We start from the raw sequence: 20,488 nt of genomic DNA on the forward strand, positions 1-20,488 counted from the left end.
TTAAATTTACGTGAGACGATATTCTGTGATCTCCTTTGAGGTAACCGAACCAACGAACCGAGTTGACCGAGTGCTAGAAACTAAATAACTGATAAAACATTTAGTTAACATATGGATAATATATAGTCCAGTATGGAGTCGTTTTTCTAGTGGATCTATAATGAATAAGAACACGAAATATTCCAACAATTTTAGGTATATGCGATAATAGTACTCGAAGAGATATATTTACAAATATCTACCTTTGCTAGGAAATCTGTCCGTCTGTGTTTACAGGGACAGACAGACGTACGAATTAAAATTCAAAATTAAAATATTGAACGAGAAACCAGCCCTTATGTGTATTCTAGGCCTTCGCCAAAATTGGTTGGTAAACTCTGCGATAGCCATAAGTATTCTTCCTGATCGAGCTACCTGAGCTAAGTGATCTACGAGTAACGTCAAACGTCAGATTTTTCTGAAAATATCATTCGGCCCTGGACAATGGCGGTCACAAAATGTTCTTCCAATAAACTCCAGAAGTGATTCATTTATTTCCACAGTGAATTAAGTGCTCCGCTTGTACTTCTTGTGTGGACGCATAGTTGCTTATTCTCGAATTTTGTTACCTAAGGTTAGGGCGCTAAGAAGGGCGCTACCAGATTAGCTCATTAGTTATACGGCTGTGTATTGAATGCGGTAGGGGATGCAGAAGGCCTAGTGTTAAGGCTTACCACTTAAACAACACTGCATGATCAAGGCCACGGGTCACTCATTTAAGCGGTACGTGACTTATGGCTTATTCATGATGCCAATCCTATGCCGGGGCCGTTCAGCATACCCTGTTAGGGTACGCTTTGAGCCAGGTGGTGGTTTACGTGGTACTATACGGGAGAACTCAAACCTATTGGACCGTGATGCTGAAGACGCCTGCAAATCTTATCCTTGTTTAAACACATGTATTTTTTGGGGGGTGGAGACCGAGTCGGTATGTTTGTTTTCTTTATAACCAATAGATGAAAAATTTTTTTTTACTAGTATATATAGCATGATAAGCGGGTAGTATTGGTATGAAAACGTTATTTCTTGAGATGATGTATCAGCGAAATTGGTCTTAACGGTACCCTAGGTCGCACTCAGCTATCTAAAACCCGCCATAATCCTTCGCTAGAGATCGCATCGTGGTCTAAAACTAGATGACAAGGTAGCTTCCAGGACGATATTTAATAGAGATATGCGTTATTATTGACATCATTTTTAGAACTATTATGCATTGCAATTTTTAGCGCATATATAACTAGGATTGTTCACTCGTGTATTTCTTGTTTTTTTTTTACAAACATCTTTTTTTATGTATGTTTATTCGAAACATGCCCAATTTCAGCAACGTAATAACACAAAAAAGTAGCAGTATAAGCAATATTGATGTGAAAAAACAGTAGTGATAGATGGTGGTTGGTGGGGGGTGGCCAAGATTTAGGCCCCGCTAATATCGCCACTGCTTGCGTCATAGCCAACGAGAACCGTAACACATTGCAATTTCACCTTGACCTGAGAGCCGTTTATAGCACGATCAGGTCTTCCACGAGCGACAGGGTGTAACGGCAAGGACTTAATCAATGCAAAAATCGTATATATATACTGTGCGCGGATCCGCCGGTGAGCAGACTAATTCGATCAAAAAACGACAACTCGCGTCAAAGACGCCGTGACCATTCGAAGACGATGCGTAAAAATTAGCTGTGCTTGTCATTGTGGCTACATCAATTATTGCAACACAGCGTCGCATGATGATGCGGCAATCGCGTATTGCAGATAGCGATTCATATCGCGCCATTGCAATATGTCGTCACAGTTGTTATCGATGGATGATAGGGAAAAAGTTGTGCTGGAAGGTATACGATTCTTATGGATATGGATTTCTTATATGCGTGGTGGTCGATCTAACAATAAGTTGAAAGGTACAAGTTACTTAGCTTGCAAAGTGATTCGTACGTTTTTAGCTAGATCATAACTGACCCGTTAAAACATAAAACACGTTTTTTTGTTGTTAGCTAGAAGACAACTGTGCTTTAAGGTATAGTACACTGGGGGTTGTGCTGCAATACTATAAGCGTACATTAATCGTTCACATGTCCTTAATACTAAGTATAGCGAACCATAGTCAGTGACTAAAATAGAGTATAGAGTACAAAAAAAAAAGTATAGAGCTCTGACGCATTTATTCTGGCTAATCAGATTTGATCAAGTTTTCCTCAGAAGCATAGGCTCATTCCTGCCAGCCAGTCTAAGTGTCATCAATAGTTATTTAATCATTTGTATTATTATGTTGAACAGTAGTGCCTCCAAGCTTGATTGCTACCTATGGCCCCGTCCATGTTTTTCCGTTGCTTACCAGCTTCTCCGCTAAAATGGCATTCTTTTCTAGAGCATTTATTCAGTGTCATTAGTATATATCTCTATCTGGTCCTTCTTTTTGGACATTTCATACCAGTGCACGATGCTTCCGTATGATCTTCTCCCGGCTAAATTGTACGCGCCGTCGCTATTCATGTCACTTATGCATATAGAAAACAGGTATATAGGGAGATGAGCTACGAACGGGAATGGCAGATCTTTTTTTATCCTATAGTTCGATCATGTACTGTGTCTGGTCGAGGACCCCGTCATAGACAACCCATCTACGATACGCGACAAAAGCACACGAATCAGGCATAATGCCAGCAGTTGAACAGGCAGTGGCTCGTCGTTGTAATTAATTTTAAGGAGAATTCAATAAGACTATAGTTCGGCGTTCCACTGGCTAGCTATAATTCTATTACCTTCGGAGGAGGGTCTGATAGCTGATATTTCTTTAATTTTACTTCCAACAGCCTATAGACGTTAGATATTAGAGAAACGTAATTTTACATCGGTCTAGACAAACGTGCTAGATTCTCCGTTAATTGCGTTCACTGCTTGTTAGTTCTAAGCTCTTTATAATTAACTACACGAGTTATCTATGACGATAACGTCAATTTAAATTTAAAAAAAAATATATATATTCGTTCTGCTAGCAACGTAAGTGCATCGTTTGAATATTTACTGAGTGATGCGAGAACAGACGGCAATGGTGGATCACTAAATAAGTGAATTTGATAACAGTTTGATCCTAAGCCTTATTACTGAGTTGGATCTGAAGTCATTTATTTATTTTTCTCTTTCTTTCTCCGTGTCTAGGGCGATATAGAAGATCATTAAACCAGAACCACTCCATAGATAATATATTGTCCCATTATCAAAGACGCGACCTACGAAGTGGGCAGTAAGAGGACCGCCGTGTCCTATTTAGATTTAGAAATCATTAGGTTATATCAGCTGATCTCCAGCAAGATCTCAAGAAGATATATCAATAAAACGTATTTAATCTTCTTTTCTGCAGTGACCCTGGCCGAGCGTTCTGATAGTTAGTCGTTTGTCATGCACGCAATTCACTCAGATTCATCAGAACCATTGCCGCCAACCACTATCTATTGCGTACTGTTTTGAGCCCTACTATGGCCTTAGTGTAGGCCAGGATGTTGCCATAAACAAAAAGAGAGCGACAAGAGGCTCAGCGCTGTAAAGCCTTTCGTCGCAACGAGCAGAACCATGTTATAATATCCAGCTAGTATTCCTCCGCAGTTTTTCAGAAAATACAATTTGTCCACTGAGTGCTACGAGTGATTCAGCTCTTACTAACGGCAGATTTATTAATAATCAATGAAAGGTTGTGATTTGCAAACAGGTGCGAGAAAAATCGGCCGGAACAGAAACAATTAACGAAACGCATCTATAAGGTATTTTTGATTGTCGTTCAGTGCATAGTCTTTTTTAAAATGTTTACGACGAGCGTTTTTGGGCTTAAAATTGTTACGAGAGTCGTTAGGTGTATATTAAGGGAGACGTTTTTTATGCGCTAAATTATTATATGTCCCTTTGAGGAAAAAATGCTGCATAAGCTATTAGATAAGCCCTTAGTTATTCCCTGACCACACAGTGGTTATGTTTATCGAGTAAAAAAAACTATAAGTTAGCTGAAAAGGCATTACATGTTGAACTTCAGGTAAAAATTGGAATTACATTTGCTGCCTTAACATTTATTCGGTTTTAATCAAAAGTGGATTTTAAAAATTTTCAATTCGGATGAAATTTATGTAGCATAATATGTGCTAGTTGTCTAGACTTTGGTAGATAATTGAGCACATTTCTCTAATGTTTACATTTAGGTTTCTAACTGTAATAGAATCATCCATTATTACTCAAGCTTAGGTGACTAATACAAACAATATCGCTGTTTTAGTGTGCCATAGGGTTTCTTTTCATTCAAAGAGGCACAAAATTTTATACGATAGCAAAGCAGCCACTGATAAACAGTGTAGGACATCAAATTTCCGGCAAGTTGGGTTTGCTATATCGTTTGGGCGATCAAGTGTACCATGGTGCTTATTACGAGGCACAACCCACAAAACACTGTGATGAGCAGGGTGACCCTCGTGGGCTTTTGGGAGACACAGTTTCAGCCGTGGAAAATTGTGTCTCCCAAAAGCTATCAATGTGCCCAGAATTTCAATAACAGAAGCATTGCAATAGGATACATGTAAAACAAGGATCAGTGTTTTCAACGAGGTCTTATCTTTGCTATCAAGAATAGTTTTTGCCATCTAGTACCTAGTTTGTAAGGCTTTAGCTATGTTGTGTGAGTTGTATTCAGATGAGCTACCGTACATGAATACTTAATTACTTTGGCAGTTGCAAGCTTCATGTTCCCTTTCACCGGGCGGGAAAATTGCGGAACCAGCGTATGTCTCATCTAATCGTTGTCTCTTCCAGTCGCGCGCAAAACACGCATAACAAAAGATCGGGTTTTTCCTTTATTCTTTGTCAACATGCCGTCATCCAGCCACCAAAACCTGCATTTTCTCCGTCCTCGCAATGGTGCAGTGACAACGCGTTCTCCTAGTAGCAGCGTCTAAAGCGTTGTGCAACTGGCGCCAATAGTCACGGACGTAAAAAAACTCTCAGTGATTCGTTTCATATACGCAGCTTTTTGTTCGTAGGCATCCCGTAACTAGTTGTTTATTCTAATTAGGGCACCCATTTTATATATCGATTCTCAGATGTCGGCTCGGGTGAATGAGGACGAAGGTGGAGGCGGTTCGTCCCTTATTGCAACGAGTGGCGTGGCCAGCAGTAGCCTTCTGTTGTTGGGTCGACACGTAATGGACACATCGGCTTGTTCGGCCCTTCATGATGAGACAGATGAACTACAGTGGATTGCCGATTCGTTCCACGAACAGAGCGCTGCTTCGGCGGCTGTTCGAAGCAGTTGGGCCGATCTGAATCATCTGGCTAGTTGGACGAGCCACCACAGCCACGCTAGACACTGTCGACACACGCCGATGCAGCGCTCGATCCTCAACATGGACCTATCGTACGAGGACTTCAGCAAAAACATGGATGCGAATCTCGCGCAGATCGACATGGAGACATTTCGGTCGGAAGACATCAACCATGCGATCCTCAGCTTGCAATCAGCTCGTGCGGGTGTCGGCGAAGAGTGCGCGAGTCTGTCTGGTTCTCTTATAGACGATCTTCCTATTGATTCGTCACAGAGGTTAGTGTAGAGGGATAATGAAACAAAGTTTTCATAGCGAAGAAAATAATTTCAATAACCAGTTTGAGCGCAACAGGTACAGACAGACGTCCTCTTTCACAGCACCGACAACACTTCAATTTTAGCAATGTTCGTATTGCCTTATGATTGCGGTTACAGGGTGAATGAGATCTGTCGGAAGACACCGTTGTTTTCGCCCCTGAAGGAAGCTTCAGTCCCGTCGGCGTCGCATATCTTGATGGCCGACAGTTTAGATTGTAGTTATCATGGGGATCTTGTGCTAACTTGTCGTGCCACTAACAAAAACAACTATACGCTTGCCTTCGAACAAAGCCAAATTATCCACCCTGATGGAGCTTCGGAGGATTCGGAGTTGGCCGGCAGTAGCGAGGCGCAAAGCAATTGGTCAGGCTCAGAGAACGCCAATGACAAAAGCGGTTGTGCGACAACAGGGCGTGGCGACGCAAGTGTCGCAGGAAGCAAGAGTGGTATGGTGCATTCGGAATTTGCATTCACGACGTGGTCGAGAGTTTCTAGTGACGGCCGCGAGGACTCAGGCAAGAGTCACTCGCTTCCTGACCTGCTGAAGAGGTCTATGACGAAGTCGGTTTTGCAGAAGACCTGTAACACTCTGTATACGATAAACGACTGTCAGGTGATCGAAGATCGGCGGTCAGGAGTTCCCCTTTTGCGGATGTTCATGGACAAAGGAGGACGCGGTAGCCAAGAAGTCATGCATTGCTCGTCAAGTACGACAGAGACTCAGAACGGTTGCCGAGCTGGTTCCGCTCTTGGTGGGACTGGTAATAAAGAGGCAAACCCATGTCAGGGGGGTCACACGCGCATTAGTTCAGGACAGTTTCCAGGCGAGAAGGATGATCCGATGGACGGCTCATTTACGCTGCCGTTAACTACTCTCCCGATATTTAATGCCCGTAGCAGCAATGTCTCGCAGGCACAGGAGCTGCTTTCTGCTAATGCGGTCACTAACGTCCACCAAGTCAGGTAAATTAAATAGAGTGTCTGCGGCGCTCCTTTTTGGTTTATTGTTGACACTGCGCCACCGTTCCTTGCGGGACCCCGTACGCTCTGTGTCAAAGTAAGACAAATCCAGATTGTTAGCTACCAAAACCTGTGCGTTTTTAATTAGATCGTCCAGTTTTAGTTGTTCTTCTATGGACTAACATTTATCCTTTTTACAGAGCTCGCCAGAAGCTGGATAACACGTTGAACAACAACACCGTGATATTGGATGACTCGACGACTCTTAGCGAAGAAGACGGCTCGCAGTGCTTTGAGGATAGTCTCGTCGGGCTATTGGCAGCGCGCCGTGGCTTCACGTGCCCCGGAGTTAGTGCCACAGCCACCGCTCTGACTTCCCCCATTCGTGAAGAGGATGAGCAGTGCCTTGGTAGCGCTTCGTCCTGCGACGAACCGATGCGAGATGTGGGCACGAATTCGTCAACGAACTCTTCCGGAAGCAATTCGACTGGAAACGATAGCAACAACCCATCTCCGCCGTACGACAGCAAACCGTTGCCGAAAATCAACAATTTTGTTGGCCAGCGTGTCTCGCCGGCGCGTCGGGGTGAGCTAGTCGGTTCAGAGTCAAGTGGCTACATTAGCAGACAGAACTCCAACGACCAGATCAACAAGAGCCCTAATGCACAGCAGTTTTTGCTTTGCGCAGGTAATCGGAGAAGCACACCCAAGGTAAGCGCGGCAGTATTGGGGCTGAAAACTCATCTCTTGGAACAGAGGCCTTTGGCAGCAACATAATAAATTACATACGACTTTTGACATCAAATTTTGAGATCCGGGACCTCTCAGCCTTTTCTTGTTATAGTCAAGAATTAGTCATCCATCATGCAATACGTCTTCGATATAATGGTATCTCTTTTTTTTTTTCGCTTTCAGATGGGAAGCCTCCAGTGTTCAACTCAGGTCAGGACGGTGGCCATCCAGACAGGACCTCCCTCCCCAACACCCCATACCGGCACTGAGGAGCCCGATTGCCATGTGGTCACCCCCGAGCAACTTCTGGATCCGCAAAGCACCCCCATCAATAAGAGCATCTACGTTTGCTATCCCAATTACTCGCTGCCTGACCTCTCCTTCCTAAAAGACATCAAACCAGGACATGCCGTGGTCCTGCAGCCAACCGAGATCGGCCAAACCACCAAGCTGCCGGCACAAACGCCCCCGGTAAATACAACAGATACGAAAATCGTTGTCGAATTTTTTCCAAAGCTATTTTTTTCAATGTTAAAAGACAAACGTGCTCTTAGGCTGCCCGTTACGAATACTGCCTTGCTTCACTTAATTTCTACTTTTGTCTACCGTAAAGCAATAGATATGCCACTCAAACAAACAGTTGAGCTACGTGTCGTAACTCTCGTTGTGCCTAACTAAGATCAACATCACGTTGACCATAAACACTCAGTATTTCACATTCAATTCATGTATCGTTGTACAGGCAAAGGAGTCAGTGACTCAACATATGAATTTGGTTGCCGCCGTTGGTACTCCGGCTCGCCGCCGCGCCCAGAGCAGCGGGCCAAAGTGTCGGCCGAAGTCATACAACGATTGTGAGGCTACACTTCGAACAGGCGTCGAACGTATCAAAGACTGGGAGTCGCTCAGCCTGCTGTTGCCTGACGACATCAAACTGATGGTGAAGCAGATGCGAGGCGAAGTGCAGGCGGCTCAAGCTGCTCAGACGACAACTGCTACAGCTGCAGCAGCAGGTGTCCCAGGAAGCATACGAATGCGTGAAAAGGATAGTGGCTCACGTCAGCCGCGTCCGCTACGAATAGACCAGATTGCGGGCACCTACGAGGAGGTGTACATCAGCGGAGGTGCCGGCGTACATATTGATGAGCGGGACGGCTCCTCCCTGCGAAGGCACTCACTTCTCAATCTTCCAAGTCTCACCGGTCTCATACCCACCGGGCTTGACCTCAACACCGTTGCGACACCACAGCAAACATTTACTCAACAAACTAATTCAAAGTGAGCCAATTAAAATCGTTTTTCTAGGTAGTTCTTGTGTCGATTACGTGCATTTCGGACTATCGAGTATTGCGCGATACTTATAGGAAAGTAGAAGAAAACGTGTTTCATAGAATATGTTATGGATCATTTGGAATCAATACGGTATTTGCAAGATAGGTTTTTCAGATAAAGATTTACTCACCGAAAATGGTAGAATCAGAAGCACATATCATGTTGTCTGAATGTTTGCTATATTTCCGGCTGCCTTAAATATCTGATCTTGCAAAAGCGTTTTATAGCAACTCTACGTAACTTTTTGGAAGGTAATTGAACAGTTGCTTCTCAAATGTTTGAACTGAGCATTTAACGATGTCCGTATTCTGCATGAGATGAGATCATGAAAATAGGGGACTCGACTCCATTTACTATTAAAAGGTTGAACCCTTTTATTGCCTATCCGTTTCAGTAGCTCCAGTAGCAACTGCTGCTGCCGTGGCACCAAAAAGGCCGTGAGCTTTAGTGACAATCTCTGTAAAGGACTGAGTAGCGACCATCGGACGCCCGCGACATGTGGATGTCGCAATTTCGCTTTGAACCTGCAAGACTGTATGACGCCCACTCCTGGCAGTATAGCAAGCGGGGGCTCGCGCGGTTTTGCCGGAATTGCCATGGGCATGCCTTTTAGGGAACACACTCCTCAGGGCCTCTCTCCATCAGGCTTTGTTTCGCCGCTGACGCATTCGCAGCACGAACTTGTTACTGCGAAGCGACACCTACTCGATTCTATCTACACAGCGATACGCCAGGTGGTTGACGCTTACGGAAGGGACAAAGAACGCGATGCCAAGATGCAGCTATTATCCGATGACAGTGAGGCGGGACGTGAGGTCTCGCGTGGTCTACTGCCTGCTCTCGAGCGTCTACTCGAAGACGGCTTGCTCCCCCATGTGCGCGGACTGTTCGGCCCTTTGCCAAACTCCAAATGGCACCTGGTCGAGTCCATGGTACAGACTAAGGAGGGCCGTAAAGAAGTTCGCGAGTTACTCGACTACATCCATTCGGTGAACGCGGCATTGGATGAAGGCGCGAAGTTCCGCTGCTTTGCGCTCGGTCTCGTCAACCTCGGCTGTCTCGACGCCTGGATCACGCTATTGCTGGCCACGGCATCCGTACAGCATAAGCACTATCAAACCTCGGCGTTCTTGCCACTGTTGTCCCACTATTCGTTCTTCTTCCTGCAGGAGGAGCTTGTGTCCAACCTGCGGGTCCTCAGCGAGCTGCCCTTCGCTTTCAACCTCAACATGGCGGCCAAGCTTCGACCCCATCAGCAAGGAACAAAAGTAGGTTTACTTGATGTTCTCTAACATCGGAATCCGCGTGCGAATTGCTGACTATAAGTTGACCGTTCTGTTTGTTGTGGCTAGATATTGTAGTTTTCTGAAGAAGTTAATATATGTAGTTCAGTAGAGTACAATCGACTGTGTGTTTTGCATCGCATCATATCGAGGAAATATCTGAACAACGAATAAGATCCATATGAAAGTTTTTAAAACAGAGTGTGTAGCATGTAATCGACCCTCTTTTATGTCTCCCTTACATTTTGTACAAGGGCCATTATTATACACGCCTACATTCTTTCTGTTATTAGGTCCTTTTTTACATAACGCTAGGTGTCTGGATAAATAATGACCTATGTACGTTTTCTAAGTATCTTAGCACAGCAAACAACCCCAGTGATGTTTACTACTTATTCAATTCGCAGTGCGATATTTCCTGTTTGTTTCCGAATTTTCGTCACGTAAATACTTCCGTTATCCACTCTCTGCTGTACACTTGTTTTGCATCCTGCTAAGTTTTCGCGCTTTGGTTTTTTACTCTTCTTGTTGTCAATGTTGCTGTTGTTGGTGCGATTGTGTACGTTCTTGCCCCGTGCTGGCTTCGTCCGCATGTTCCTGTTTTTGCCTGCTGTTGTATACATGCACCTGTCTCCTGACGGCCATCGCCACCGTGCCTGCCACCGTGGCTTTTGGCCGATACTCTGACGCGCCCATTATGTTTCGGTGTTTTGGGCGAAACCTCTCCGTCTGGGTGCACTGGTCAGGAGACGCGCAGCGTATCCACTGGTCGCCTGCGATCCTCCCGTCCGGCAACACCCTTGAGCTTTCCGAGGTTGCCACCTGGAATGTTGAAAGGTGTTACCACCCTAGCGTCTGCAGCTGGCACCACTTTAGAATCTTCCCCGGCATGTGAACCAGTTGCTTCTACAAGACAGCCAAGTCCTGGTCCCGATTCATTGCTCATTGCTTGCGGATCTACACGGCCCTCAAAGAGGGACTCAATCCGACGAGCCAAGACCGAACTTTCTGCTGCTCTACAGGGACGCGCGCGGCCGGTATCGTACCCGGCGGCTGTGAAGAAGGAGCCCGAGCCGCCGAAGAAGGACACGCAGAAGTTCCGCCAGCTGAGGAACCAATGGGAAAAGATGAGTGGGCTGGCGCTGCCGAACCGCCAACATCAACAGCCGATCACGGCAACAACGGTGCCTTCAACCACAGGCGCTGCAGGTGCAGCTAGCAATCCTCGAGTACATCAGGCGGATAATCTTCGAAGTAACCGCCATTCTCAACCTGCAGCCCGACATTTGCCTGCACAGAAGACTCAAAGCAGGTATGTGCAGTGACCATCAACGCTCAAATCAAACTTACTCGTAAAGCAGTTTATCTAGTTACTAATTACGCGTTCTATTTATGGACGCTGAATCCATAAGTTTAAGCATAATCTTGACTTGGAAAAAAACTTTTTGTGTGTGGCGATATAATGAAGTCACTGGTTATTCGGTATGAAAAACGTCCGGTTATGATGTTTTCCTTCATGGAAATACGTTGTCAATGTCTAACATAGATCAAATATAAACTCATATGTAGTCAGTCACCTTATTTAAAAATTAGTAACAAATTCTAGAGAGGATACGGTGAGCACTTTTTCGTTAATTTTGATTCCTTATGTTCATTTTGCATAAACTATAGTCCAATGTTTGCGTCCGCTATTATCAGTCCATAAATTGCTTTTTTTTGTGTCAAACTTGGTTTTTTTCTATTCGAATGATCTAATTGTAGTCCTCAACGAGGTTTTAGTGCTACGACAGCCAAGAGGAATGCCTCGACTGCATCCAGCGTGGCCTCCACTGCGTCGACTGTTAAGGCGAGCTCCGCCGGATCTGAGAGAGACCCCAACAGCGTTGTGCTTGTCAGGAAGAGTCTGATCCCGATTAGGGGCTGGTCCTCGAAGGGCACCGTCCACCAGGATCGAGCCCATGGCAAAGCAAAGTGAAACTGAAAAACCTAAACAGAGTACGTGGACTAATCACTCAGGTACCACGCACAGAGTTCGGGGCGGCATTCAGGGCGACGATCAACATGACAGCAAATATATACCCGCACCTAAGTACGGCTACATATAAAGACATCTATATAGGAAAATAGATGACGATGCAAAAATTGGTGTAGACGAAACGACAAGGTTAATTATGACGACTATAGCAGAACCCTATTAGAACTCTTCTGGATCTTGAGAAAAACGCTGCTGGTTGAGAAATAGCAGGTACCGTACCGATGCTACCCTGAACGATAATGTAAGTAACAGTGGCTAATTATTAACAGCTAAGCAAAATAAACATTCGCTTTGAACCGAATAATTAAATAAATATATGTTTCAACCCATACCCGTGTGGAGGATAAACACCAATTCGATAATTGATAACAATTCTAAAGTAATTCAAGCCATTTTATTTTGAATTAAATTGCGCACACACATCCAGCTACGTTTTTACCTAGGTAGAAGTCCATTTTTAACAAAACACTGCACTGATGTTCTGTAACTGAGTAACTCTGAAATATTTCCTCGTTCATTTCAGAATTCGGGCTTCATCATGAAGATAGCAGCATGGCCTAGCATGAAGAGCAACTACAACCCCAGCAGCGAAGAACTACCTTCCATATACATATATAATAGTTTGCCAATCACAAGAATAGATATTATCATTTATCGTAACGATACTCTCATCGAGTTATTTCGCTTTATTGCTATAGAGATGCCAGCGGTGATAAGGCCTCAATAATTATGTCATGACTATACTGCTATTCTGCGCTACTTGAAGATCTACTATATGATAATTCTTAAAATGGCAAAGTTGCGGACTGATGTTGAAGCGGTGGTTGTTGAGGACGCAGCATCGCAAGGTGGAGGTCAGACGTAGAGAAGCCAAGTATAAAGAAGTTCCCTTGCCAAATGATTTTCTTCCCGGGTAACTATCAGTACGTAATTTCAATAATGATGTGAGACGGTCAGACCATGTGAAATTGCGGAGGGAGTGATCGAGAACGAGCAAACACCGAAGGACCAACAACCACGTGTGATCACATTAAGGTTGAGATTCAATCTCGAAACACAAGGTTTTCCATTAAACTTCAATCGAGCAAAGGAAACCTCGTATCGCCAAAAGACAAGGCCTGAATTATTGATGCGGATGAAAATGATTCGACACTGTTGAAGGTTAGGAATGTTAGGATGAGCAACTGATTAAATGATTATCTTCAAGTGCCGCCCCTTAAACTCTACTACAGCAAAAACCATCTACTCCCATATATATATTATGGATAATTACAACAATTACGAGAACTGCTATTAATATGATAAGTTATTATTATTGTAACTTGTACATACAAACACACTTTATTCTGTACCCATAGCAAAACAGACCCAGGAGCCATAAATACCTGAGACACATCCCAAAATCTCCTTGAATCCTATACTAACACAGCATATTATAAAAGGACAATACATATGAACGCTACGGGTGTTCTAGTTCCATTTTCCTAACGTGGCGGTAGACGGGGCCCATTTCACCAGCCGAAGTATTTCCATTAGAGCGTAGTATTTCGGTCCGGCAGAAACGGACGAATATTTTTAATTGGCATGATATACGTTCGTAGACAGCCCTACTGTGTAAGCCCTACCCACCTTTATCACTCATAAAGGAATGGCACCGTAATGAGTTCGCTTTTCTCTACTAAACAGGCACGAACATACCCCAGACTATATACATAGTTATGATTACCATTTGCTAGAGCCCATCGCAAGTAACGGGTGATCAATGAAGAGAAATTTCCACGGAGTAGGTATATTGAGGCTATGATATGTTGGTGGTAAAGGTGCATTGTCAGCCACCAAATGAAAAGTATGTTTGTGCTGTTACTAAAAACGCAACGACCAGCCATGCGGAACAGAGAGCACGACAACGTCAAAAACCATATTTTTCGATTGGACCTCTGTTTTCACAGTCGTTGATAAAGTTAACATCTGGCGTGCATTGTACACCGGAACGGAAGGATTAATCCCAAATAGTCAGGAAGAGACGACAAGGCATGGCAAGTCGAGTTGAGTTCAAAGAATTAAAAAATCTTCGTTCCTTTCTAAATTGAATCTATATTTTGCAGTTTAACTGCTAGATAGACGCGCCACTACTATTGCAAAAAAAAAAAAACTGAAATTGTCCCTTGTAAACAGTCTCACTATTTTGCTAATGCCGTTATTATTGTTGTTATTATTATTGTAAGACGACCTTTGTTGTATAGCAGTTTTGCTAATACAACTACTATCAAATAGAGTAACTAACGCTCACAAGCTCTACCCCCCGTACAGTTCCGTGTATTGAGTATGGTCGAATCGCTTCAACGTAGCTTAGATTGGGCCAGACTGCCACACAACTCACGAGCCCCAGCTGCCTACCTGCGAACAGGATAAGATACATGGTAATAATAATTATAATGACAGTAAACAAAAGTAGGGCCGCTGATTCAATTTCGACGACAGCAACAAAAAAATAACTCTATCTCAATATAATCGATAGAAACATAATAACAATAATGATAATATCGTTAATCGGATGCAATGCACTCACATACCCATATACAGACACCGAGATGGGCATCAACGTAGAGCTATCTAACAACCGGTAGAGAGCAGCAGATCAAGGGGATTAAGTGCTCCTAAGGGCGAGCAAAAGTCGTTAGTCGAAATAAGCGCCAAACGGTGTGGCTAATGCTTTGGGTAACTAGCATAAACGACGTACATTTCACAGGCCAGGCACGTTTATCATAGGCCAAAGTTTGTGTAGTTACCTTAGCAGTTTGCGCATTAAATAACTTGATATGTGCGGAAGAAAAAGGCTTGGGAAGACAATTCCCCTGGAAATTCGAATTTATTACTTCCGCTTTATGGACCCATGATGTCGAAAACGAGAATTTCGAATTGCGTACTAAATTTACGTGGCGTATGGAACAACCCCTGGCCTATGAAAAATACTCGGAGGTACATTGTAGACTGTACGACTTATTGATCACATAGATCGGAAGCTGAAAATAGCGATGGATCAGGATTCCCGGTGAAGACCATGAAGATGTGCTTGGGATAGAGAATCGCTGAACGACTCATTTGCTTTGTTTAGCTATTTTTAAACAAATAGTTTAAGTGGGTTTTGACGTAACACGTTTGTTGCTTATACATGTAGATATGATTACAAGGGTAATAACAATAGGCGACAACAGGCGGGTACTTTTTTCGGGGCTTCGACGGCACATTGTCCTGCCTTTCCGCAAAGGATTAGCGGAAAGGGATCTTAAGTCAAGCACCGTCGAAGACTTGGACCGCCTTTTGAAATGATACTAGGAGATAACAACGGGGATCTGTGTTTGGTATGGCCGAGCGATTTTAAATCTGGCCTTTTGGCCAAGTAAAAAAAATCTTGCAGTACAAGTTGGTTCTATATAGTTCTGCTTGAATAGGTCATTCAGCTGTAATACTTTGTAAACAAGACATATGGCACAAAAAATATAGTCCTAAGGAATGCCCGTTTAGTGTATGAGCCCCAACGAGTAAAGCCTTCGTGAAACCAACCAGTGCACTACCGTATAACGTCATAGGGACGGAATGACCGATACAGATCTACGATAAAATCTCCGTAAACTTGTTTCGTTTGTGATACCTGACATGTCGACTAACAAGCATTACACCATCAGCCATATTCCCGCTTCCAGGACTCTACTACCAACGAGCAACTGGGGTTTTTATTAGACCTGTACTTCCATAGACGCCTCCACATGATTTTTTATCGACAATGATATATATATATATATAGACAGAGGCAAATCTTTACAGGAAGAAGTCTTCATAAAAGTACCCCCGCAGTACGATCGTTGTGATACGTGTGAAATCAATAAAAAGCAGTAACCTTTAAATATAGACGGAGTAACGACATCAACTGACCAAAGAGGCGTTGATTACATTACAGACACATCGAAATTAGTTCAGTACCAAATACCGATATGTTACTATCTTAGGCCTATATTTTATATACCTCTTTTCCTTTGTGAGTAAGAAGCTGTTTCATCTAGCATTTACCGACACAGTTTGTTTTGGTAAAACTGAATGCCCTGCGTCAAAACAACTAGCGCGAATAGCGGCGGCACAAGGTGTCGCCGAATATCCTACCCGGTTGAATTATACGCTTTACTATATACTTTATTGTGAATACACGCTGATCGTACAACAGCTGATTAATTCCCAGCAAACGACAGATTGCGACCAACCAAATACGATCACAGTATTATTAGCTGGTCTGTTCTTTCTTATAGAGAATAGGAATGGGATTTTCACCGTACCTTAATCTCTTCTGCCTCCCCGAAGCCCCTCGGTAAATCTCGTAGCGTCCATGATTTTTGTTTGTAAGCGATGGCTGATGGTCAACGTTGAATAATAACAAATGAATATTAACAAAAATATTACAACTACAAAATAATTTCTAGATTACTGAATAATATTTTATGAGCCAAGAATATAACAGTCGGAAATACAAATAGAATAAACGCACTCACCGTAAAAAATCTACGGAAGCCATCGTAACGCAAATATTCCAGCGGAATGAGGAACTTAAGCCAGACAGAGATGCTGGTATGCTGCAGATATAACAAAACCATAGGAAGTTGGACCTCGTAAGAAGCTTTCCATTATATTAACGGGTTTTATCATTCTGGTGGTTGATAGTTTGACGATAATGGTATTGAATATAGTAAATATGTTAATTATTATTATTATTATAATTGATGGAATTAAGCCGATGTCATTAAGAATGAGGTAGCGGGTAATACAGACACCAAGAACATCATTATATAACGACAGCTGTAGCAATGACAAAGTAGTCATAACATTGATATATATATATACATGAGGGATTATTTATACGAATTGAGTGTGTCTTCCTGAAACTGCAATGAAAAATGTAAGAGGAAGGCAGTAACATGAAACAGCTTAACGGAAAAAAAATCCTACCACCAGATGTTTTCGTCGACCGGTGGCTTATGCTGCGAGGGTGTTGTCCTGGGGGGGAGGGGGTGAGTTGGCTGGGTCACTAAAACAAAAGTCCCCCAACACAAACAAATGCTACTGCTGTTACGAACGGCTCGCAATGATTGAAACATTGAAAACTACTTGCAGATGTAGCAGCAGCAGCAGCAGCAGCTGAAGCAAAAAGGCTTAGCGGCTATGAGAACTAAATCTTAGTAGATAAGATGATGATAGTTAGGTAAAATAGACGAAACGAAGTCAGGCCACACGAAAGCAGAAAGTAACGGCAGAAAAAAAATATGTTTAGAAACAACGTGTTTTCCTGTTCCGTTTTTACTACTTTGTTATTGTAACTATTATTAAGTGGAAGATAGAAAACAACATAAACATACAACAACATGAAGATAAAGTGGACAATTATTACTATTTATATATATATGACAATGTTGTCGATGATGTCGAATAATATATTGTGCAAAATGAAAACAAAAGCGGGCAAACAGAAATCAAATGTAATATTCTGCTTGATCATGGTTAAGAAGTGGTTAACCGCTGTGTGCAAAAAAATAGAAGCAGAACAAAAAAAAAAATGCAAAAAAAAAAACTTAAGAAATGTGGAAATTTTGCGAAGTAATTGCCAGCGATGAGCCTCGTTGACCACCTGGCAAACAGACGTACAGGGAAAGGAAGCACGGAGTTCAACACATGACACCGATGATAATAATGAATAGATCTAACGGATATTTAGAAAAACCGACAAAAAATTTAACGTGGACCCCACATAGAACTGAAGTGAGCTAAAGATCGACCGAAAAGTGTTACGTGGCTAATCATGGGACGTAAATAAATGACAGGATGAATTAATGGAAAACCACCCTTAAGAACCGCCACACCAATGTAAAGAAATACATAAACGGAAATAAAATTAGAGGGTATAAATGTCAACTTGAAAAAATCTACTGCGTGTGCTCATTTTGTAATTAAATACATTTGTATGTATATATATATATATATACATACATACGTCCTAATTATACATATATTACAATATATGTATAAAATTAGGATTGTCAAACTCTCGACAGACTTATGCCTTATCATATATATATCACTGCCTGGAAAGTAAATTATATTTAGCCATACACATGACATACGAGTATTGGAGGATTAAAGTTAATATATTAGGTAAGGCTCGCCTATTAGAAACAACTTTAATAAGTACGCAAGCGGATATTTTATTTTATGAGCAAAAAGAAACTCGGCATGCCATAAAATTAGCCTAAAAAAATTTAACTTCATCGAAGAAAAGTAGATTATGTAAAAAAAAAAAAAGGTGGTATGCACTAGTAGTCTCTAACGACCTACAACGCGTTCCCACAGGAAGAAAAATATTTTCCACCGAATACAGGTTAACTACCAATTTATTGAAATATTCACAGTCATTTTTCTTAGTACGTGTTTGTGTGTATTGTTTCGACGGCACGCCTTTTGAGGACCGTCAACAAGGTCCGACAATCTTCATTAGCTAAAAGTAGTACAACTGTTGATCGAAGGTGATTTAATGCTCGCAATATATATATATGTGTGTGTGTGTTAACTTATTTATGCTAACTCTATCACATAAAACTGGTCTGCCCGCATATATATATATATATATATATATATATATATATATGTATATAAATTTATATATTTGTAATAGCATTGCGACGCACAGTCGAAGACAGTTAGCAGAAGCTTTTGGGGCTCATCGTGAAGCATATTCATGCCCTGACAAACGTAGTGTCCTGAGAGAAAGGGCCTTTTATCGCATAAAATTTCAGCCTTTCCCTGCAATATCTAGCATTATCGAGGCGCTTTTTATAATCATATATTTTTATCATTATATATATATACGTATGCTTTCCATCGTCATCATATAGCGTTCTAGAATGAGGTGGAATCACAGAGAGACCAAAAACTCAGCCTGAAGGTAAATCAAGAATGGGTCAAGCCTCGATAAACCTCTACGTGTGATTTAGAGATGCTCTTTAAAGCGTCATGCTTATACAATACAATAACAGTAAATATAAGAGGCATCGTCTATGTCTACGTCGTTATTCTTTTTTTCGCACTCATCGCTCGTGTTCTATTCTCTTCTACAGCGTGTTTGTTATCATACATTAAACAAAACGTTCGGCCGTAGTCAGAAGAATGGTTTACAGCACTATGAGCTTAGTAACAGGCTGGAGACTTATTATTGTTTCATGCCGCCTGCGCAGTGGTAACTCTTGTTCTTCCTTATTTTTTATTGTCTCGCGATCTATCTATGCAAGCATTAAGAACGTTAGCACCCTAAGCGGACATTTTGCATCCTTTAACGAAAACTCTTTGCGTCCTTTTTCCTACAAACTCCCCAACATCTGAACCTGTAGCCACTAATGATTTCACTTTCTGTCTAACGAGCAAGCATAACACATGCGCTACATACACATGTGAGTGGGTCTATGTGTATTGTATCCTTCGCTCAGGTAAAATTGGTTCCATTACATTAATATAATGTTTATCTCTAACAGATTGTGTTGCTTCGCAGTGGTTATCTCCGTTTCCTAATCATTATCAAATCGTTCATGATCGATTGTTATCAAACCTCATAGCATTATACCTAACAGTTTTTCTTCGTGTATATATATATATATGTGTACGAAACATATATGTTTCGTACGCTATATAGGCCGTTTCCTACATTTGTGTACTGCCTCTGGAACCTCTTTCGCACGTTTGCCATCTCATCCCTAAGGAAGCGCATGGTCGTGCAAAGGCTTAGGAGTGGGCGTTTATCTTCTTGCACCTGTTCACTGGTTCGAACGCAGGTTTAGCTGGGCGGACTGAGAAGATCAGCATATTCGTGCAATGACTCTCGAAGCGAGCGGCAGACTTGTGGGGAAGATGACGTCGTGCATTTGACGAGGCTGGGGTAGAGTGCGATCAACTGTTTCCAGACGGAAGGGTCAACGCTGGTTCGCGGAGCTTTCTTTAGCGAAGCGATGAGAGTCGCAATAGCCTTGAGTACAAACGAGATCTCGGACATCCGGTGGCGTGGTAACGGGCATTTTCCTGACAATCGTTCGTCTTCCACATAGGACGAAATCACCTCCTCAAACCTGTGAATGAGGTGCCCGAATAAAGACAATGTTGAAAACAAGAAGCTAATGAGCGACGGGAAAACTGAAGACGCTAGTATTATTACGGAGCGTTTAAAATACATAAAATCAACAAGCTTACCGCTATAAGGTTCTAAAACGGGAGTCTTATTATTACTGTTGATAAATTTATGTACGGAGTCATCCACTTCCGGCGGCGAGTTTTATCTTCATAACCAACAGGCATAATCTATTCACCTACATAGATTGTGCATCTCAAAAAGACTGCATTAATCCAATTAATTGAAAATGTACTTAAACCTAACGATTTCTGTGATGTTTATATTTTTTAATGATT

At 42.4% G+C, this 20,488-nt stretch overlaps 2 protein-coding genes across 8 annotated transcripts in view; one reads left to right on the plus strand and one right to left on the minus strand.

The window, feature by feature from the left end:
• LOC111258799 (uncharacterized) overlaps window positions 1-17,965 on the plus strand; it is a 48,090-nt gene extending 30,125 nt beyond the window's left edge. For 3 of the 6 annotated variants that reach the window (XM_086967595.1, XM_022830334.2, XM_086967596.1), the window contains 9 exons: window positions 5,118-5,614; window positions 5,774-6,619; window positions 6,817-7,327; window positions 7,532-7,819; window positions 8,091-8,626; window positions 9,075-9,948; window positions 10,710-11,275; window positions 11,725-12,239; window positions 12,522-17,965. In XM_086967595.1, the coding sequence (XP_086823721.1) occupies window positions 5,118-5,614; window positions 5,774-6,619; window positions 6,817-7,327; window positions 7,532-7,819; window positions 8,091-8,626; window positions 9,075-9,948; window positions 10,710-11,275; window positions 11,725-11,938 (4,332 nt within the window). In that variant the 3' untranslated portion in view covers window positions 11,939-12,239; window positions 12,522-17,965. The remainder of the gene's footprint in view (window positions 1-5,117; window positions 5,615-5,773; window positions 6,620-6,816; window positions 7,328-7,531; window positions 7,820-8,090; window positions 8,627-9,074; window positions 9,949-10,709; window positions 11,276-11,724; window positions 12,240-12,521) is intronic. The other 3 variants (XM_086967597.1, XM_086967599.1, XM_086967598.1) reach the window with 3 other exon arrangements.
• Window positions 17,966-18,411: 446 nt separating this feature from the next.
• The window catches only part of mon2 (Mon2 homolog, regulator of endosome-to-Golgi trafficking), an 85,211-nt gene continuing 83,134 nt past the window's right edge, over window positions 18,412-20,488 (minus strand). For both annotated transcript variants that reach the window (XM_022830356.2, XM_022830359.2), the window contains exon 20: window positions 18,412-20,151. In XM_022830356.2, the coding sequence (XP_022686091.1) occupies window positions 19,863-20,151 (289 nt within the window). In that variant the 3' untranslated portion in view covers window positions 18,412-19,862. The remainder of the gene's footprint in view (window positions 20,152-20,488) is intronic.

Source organism: Varroa jacobsoni, unplaced genomic scaffold (genome assembly GCF_002532875.2).
Source record: "Varroa jacobsoni isolate VJ856 unplaced genomic scaffold, vjacob_1.0 scaffold_266, whole genome shotgun sequence".
Classification (NCBI taxonomy): domain Eukaryota; kingdom Metazoa; phylum Arthropoda; class Arachnida; order Mesostigmata; family Varroidae; genus Varroa; species Varroa jacobsoni.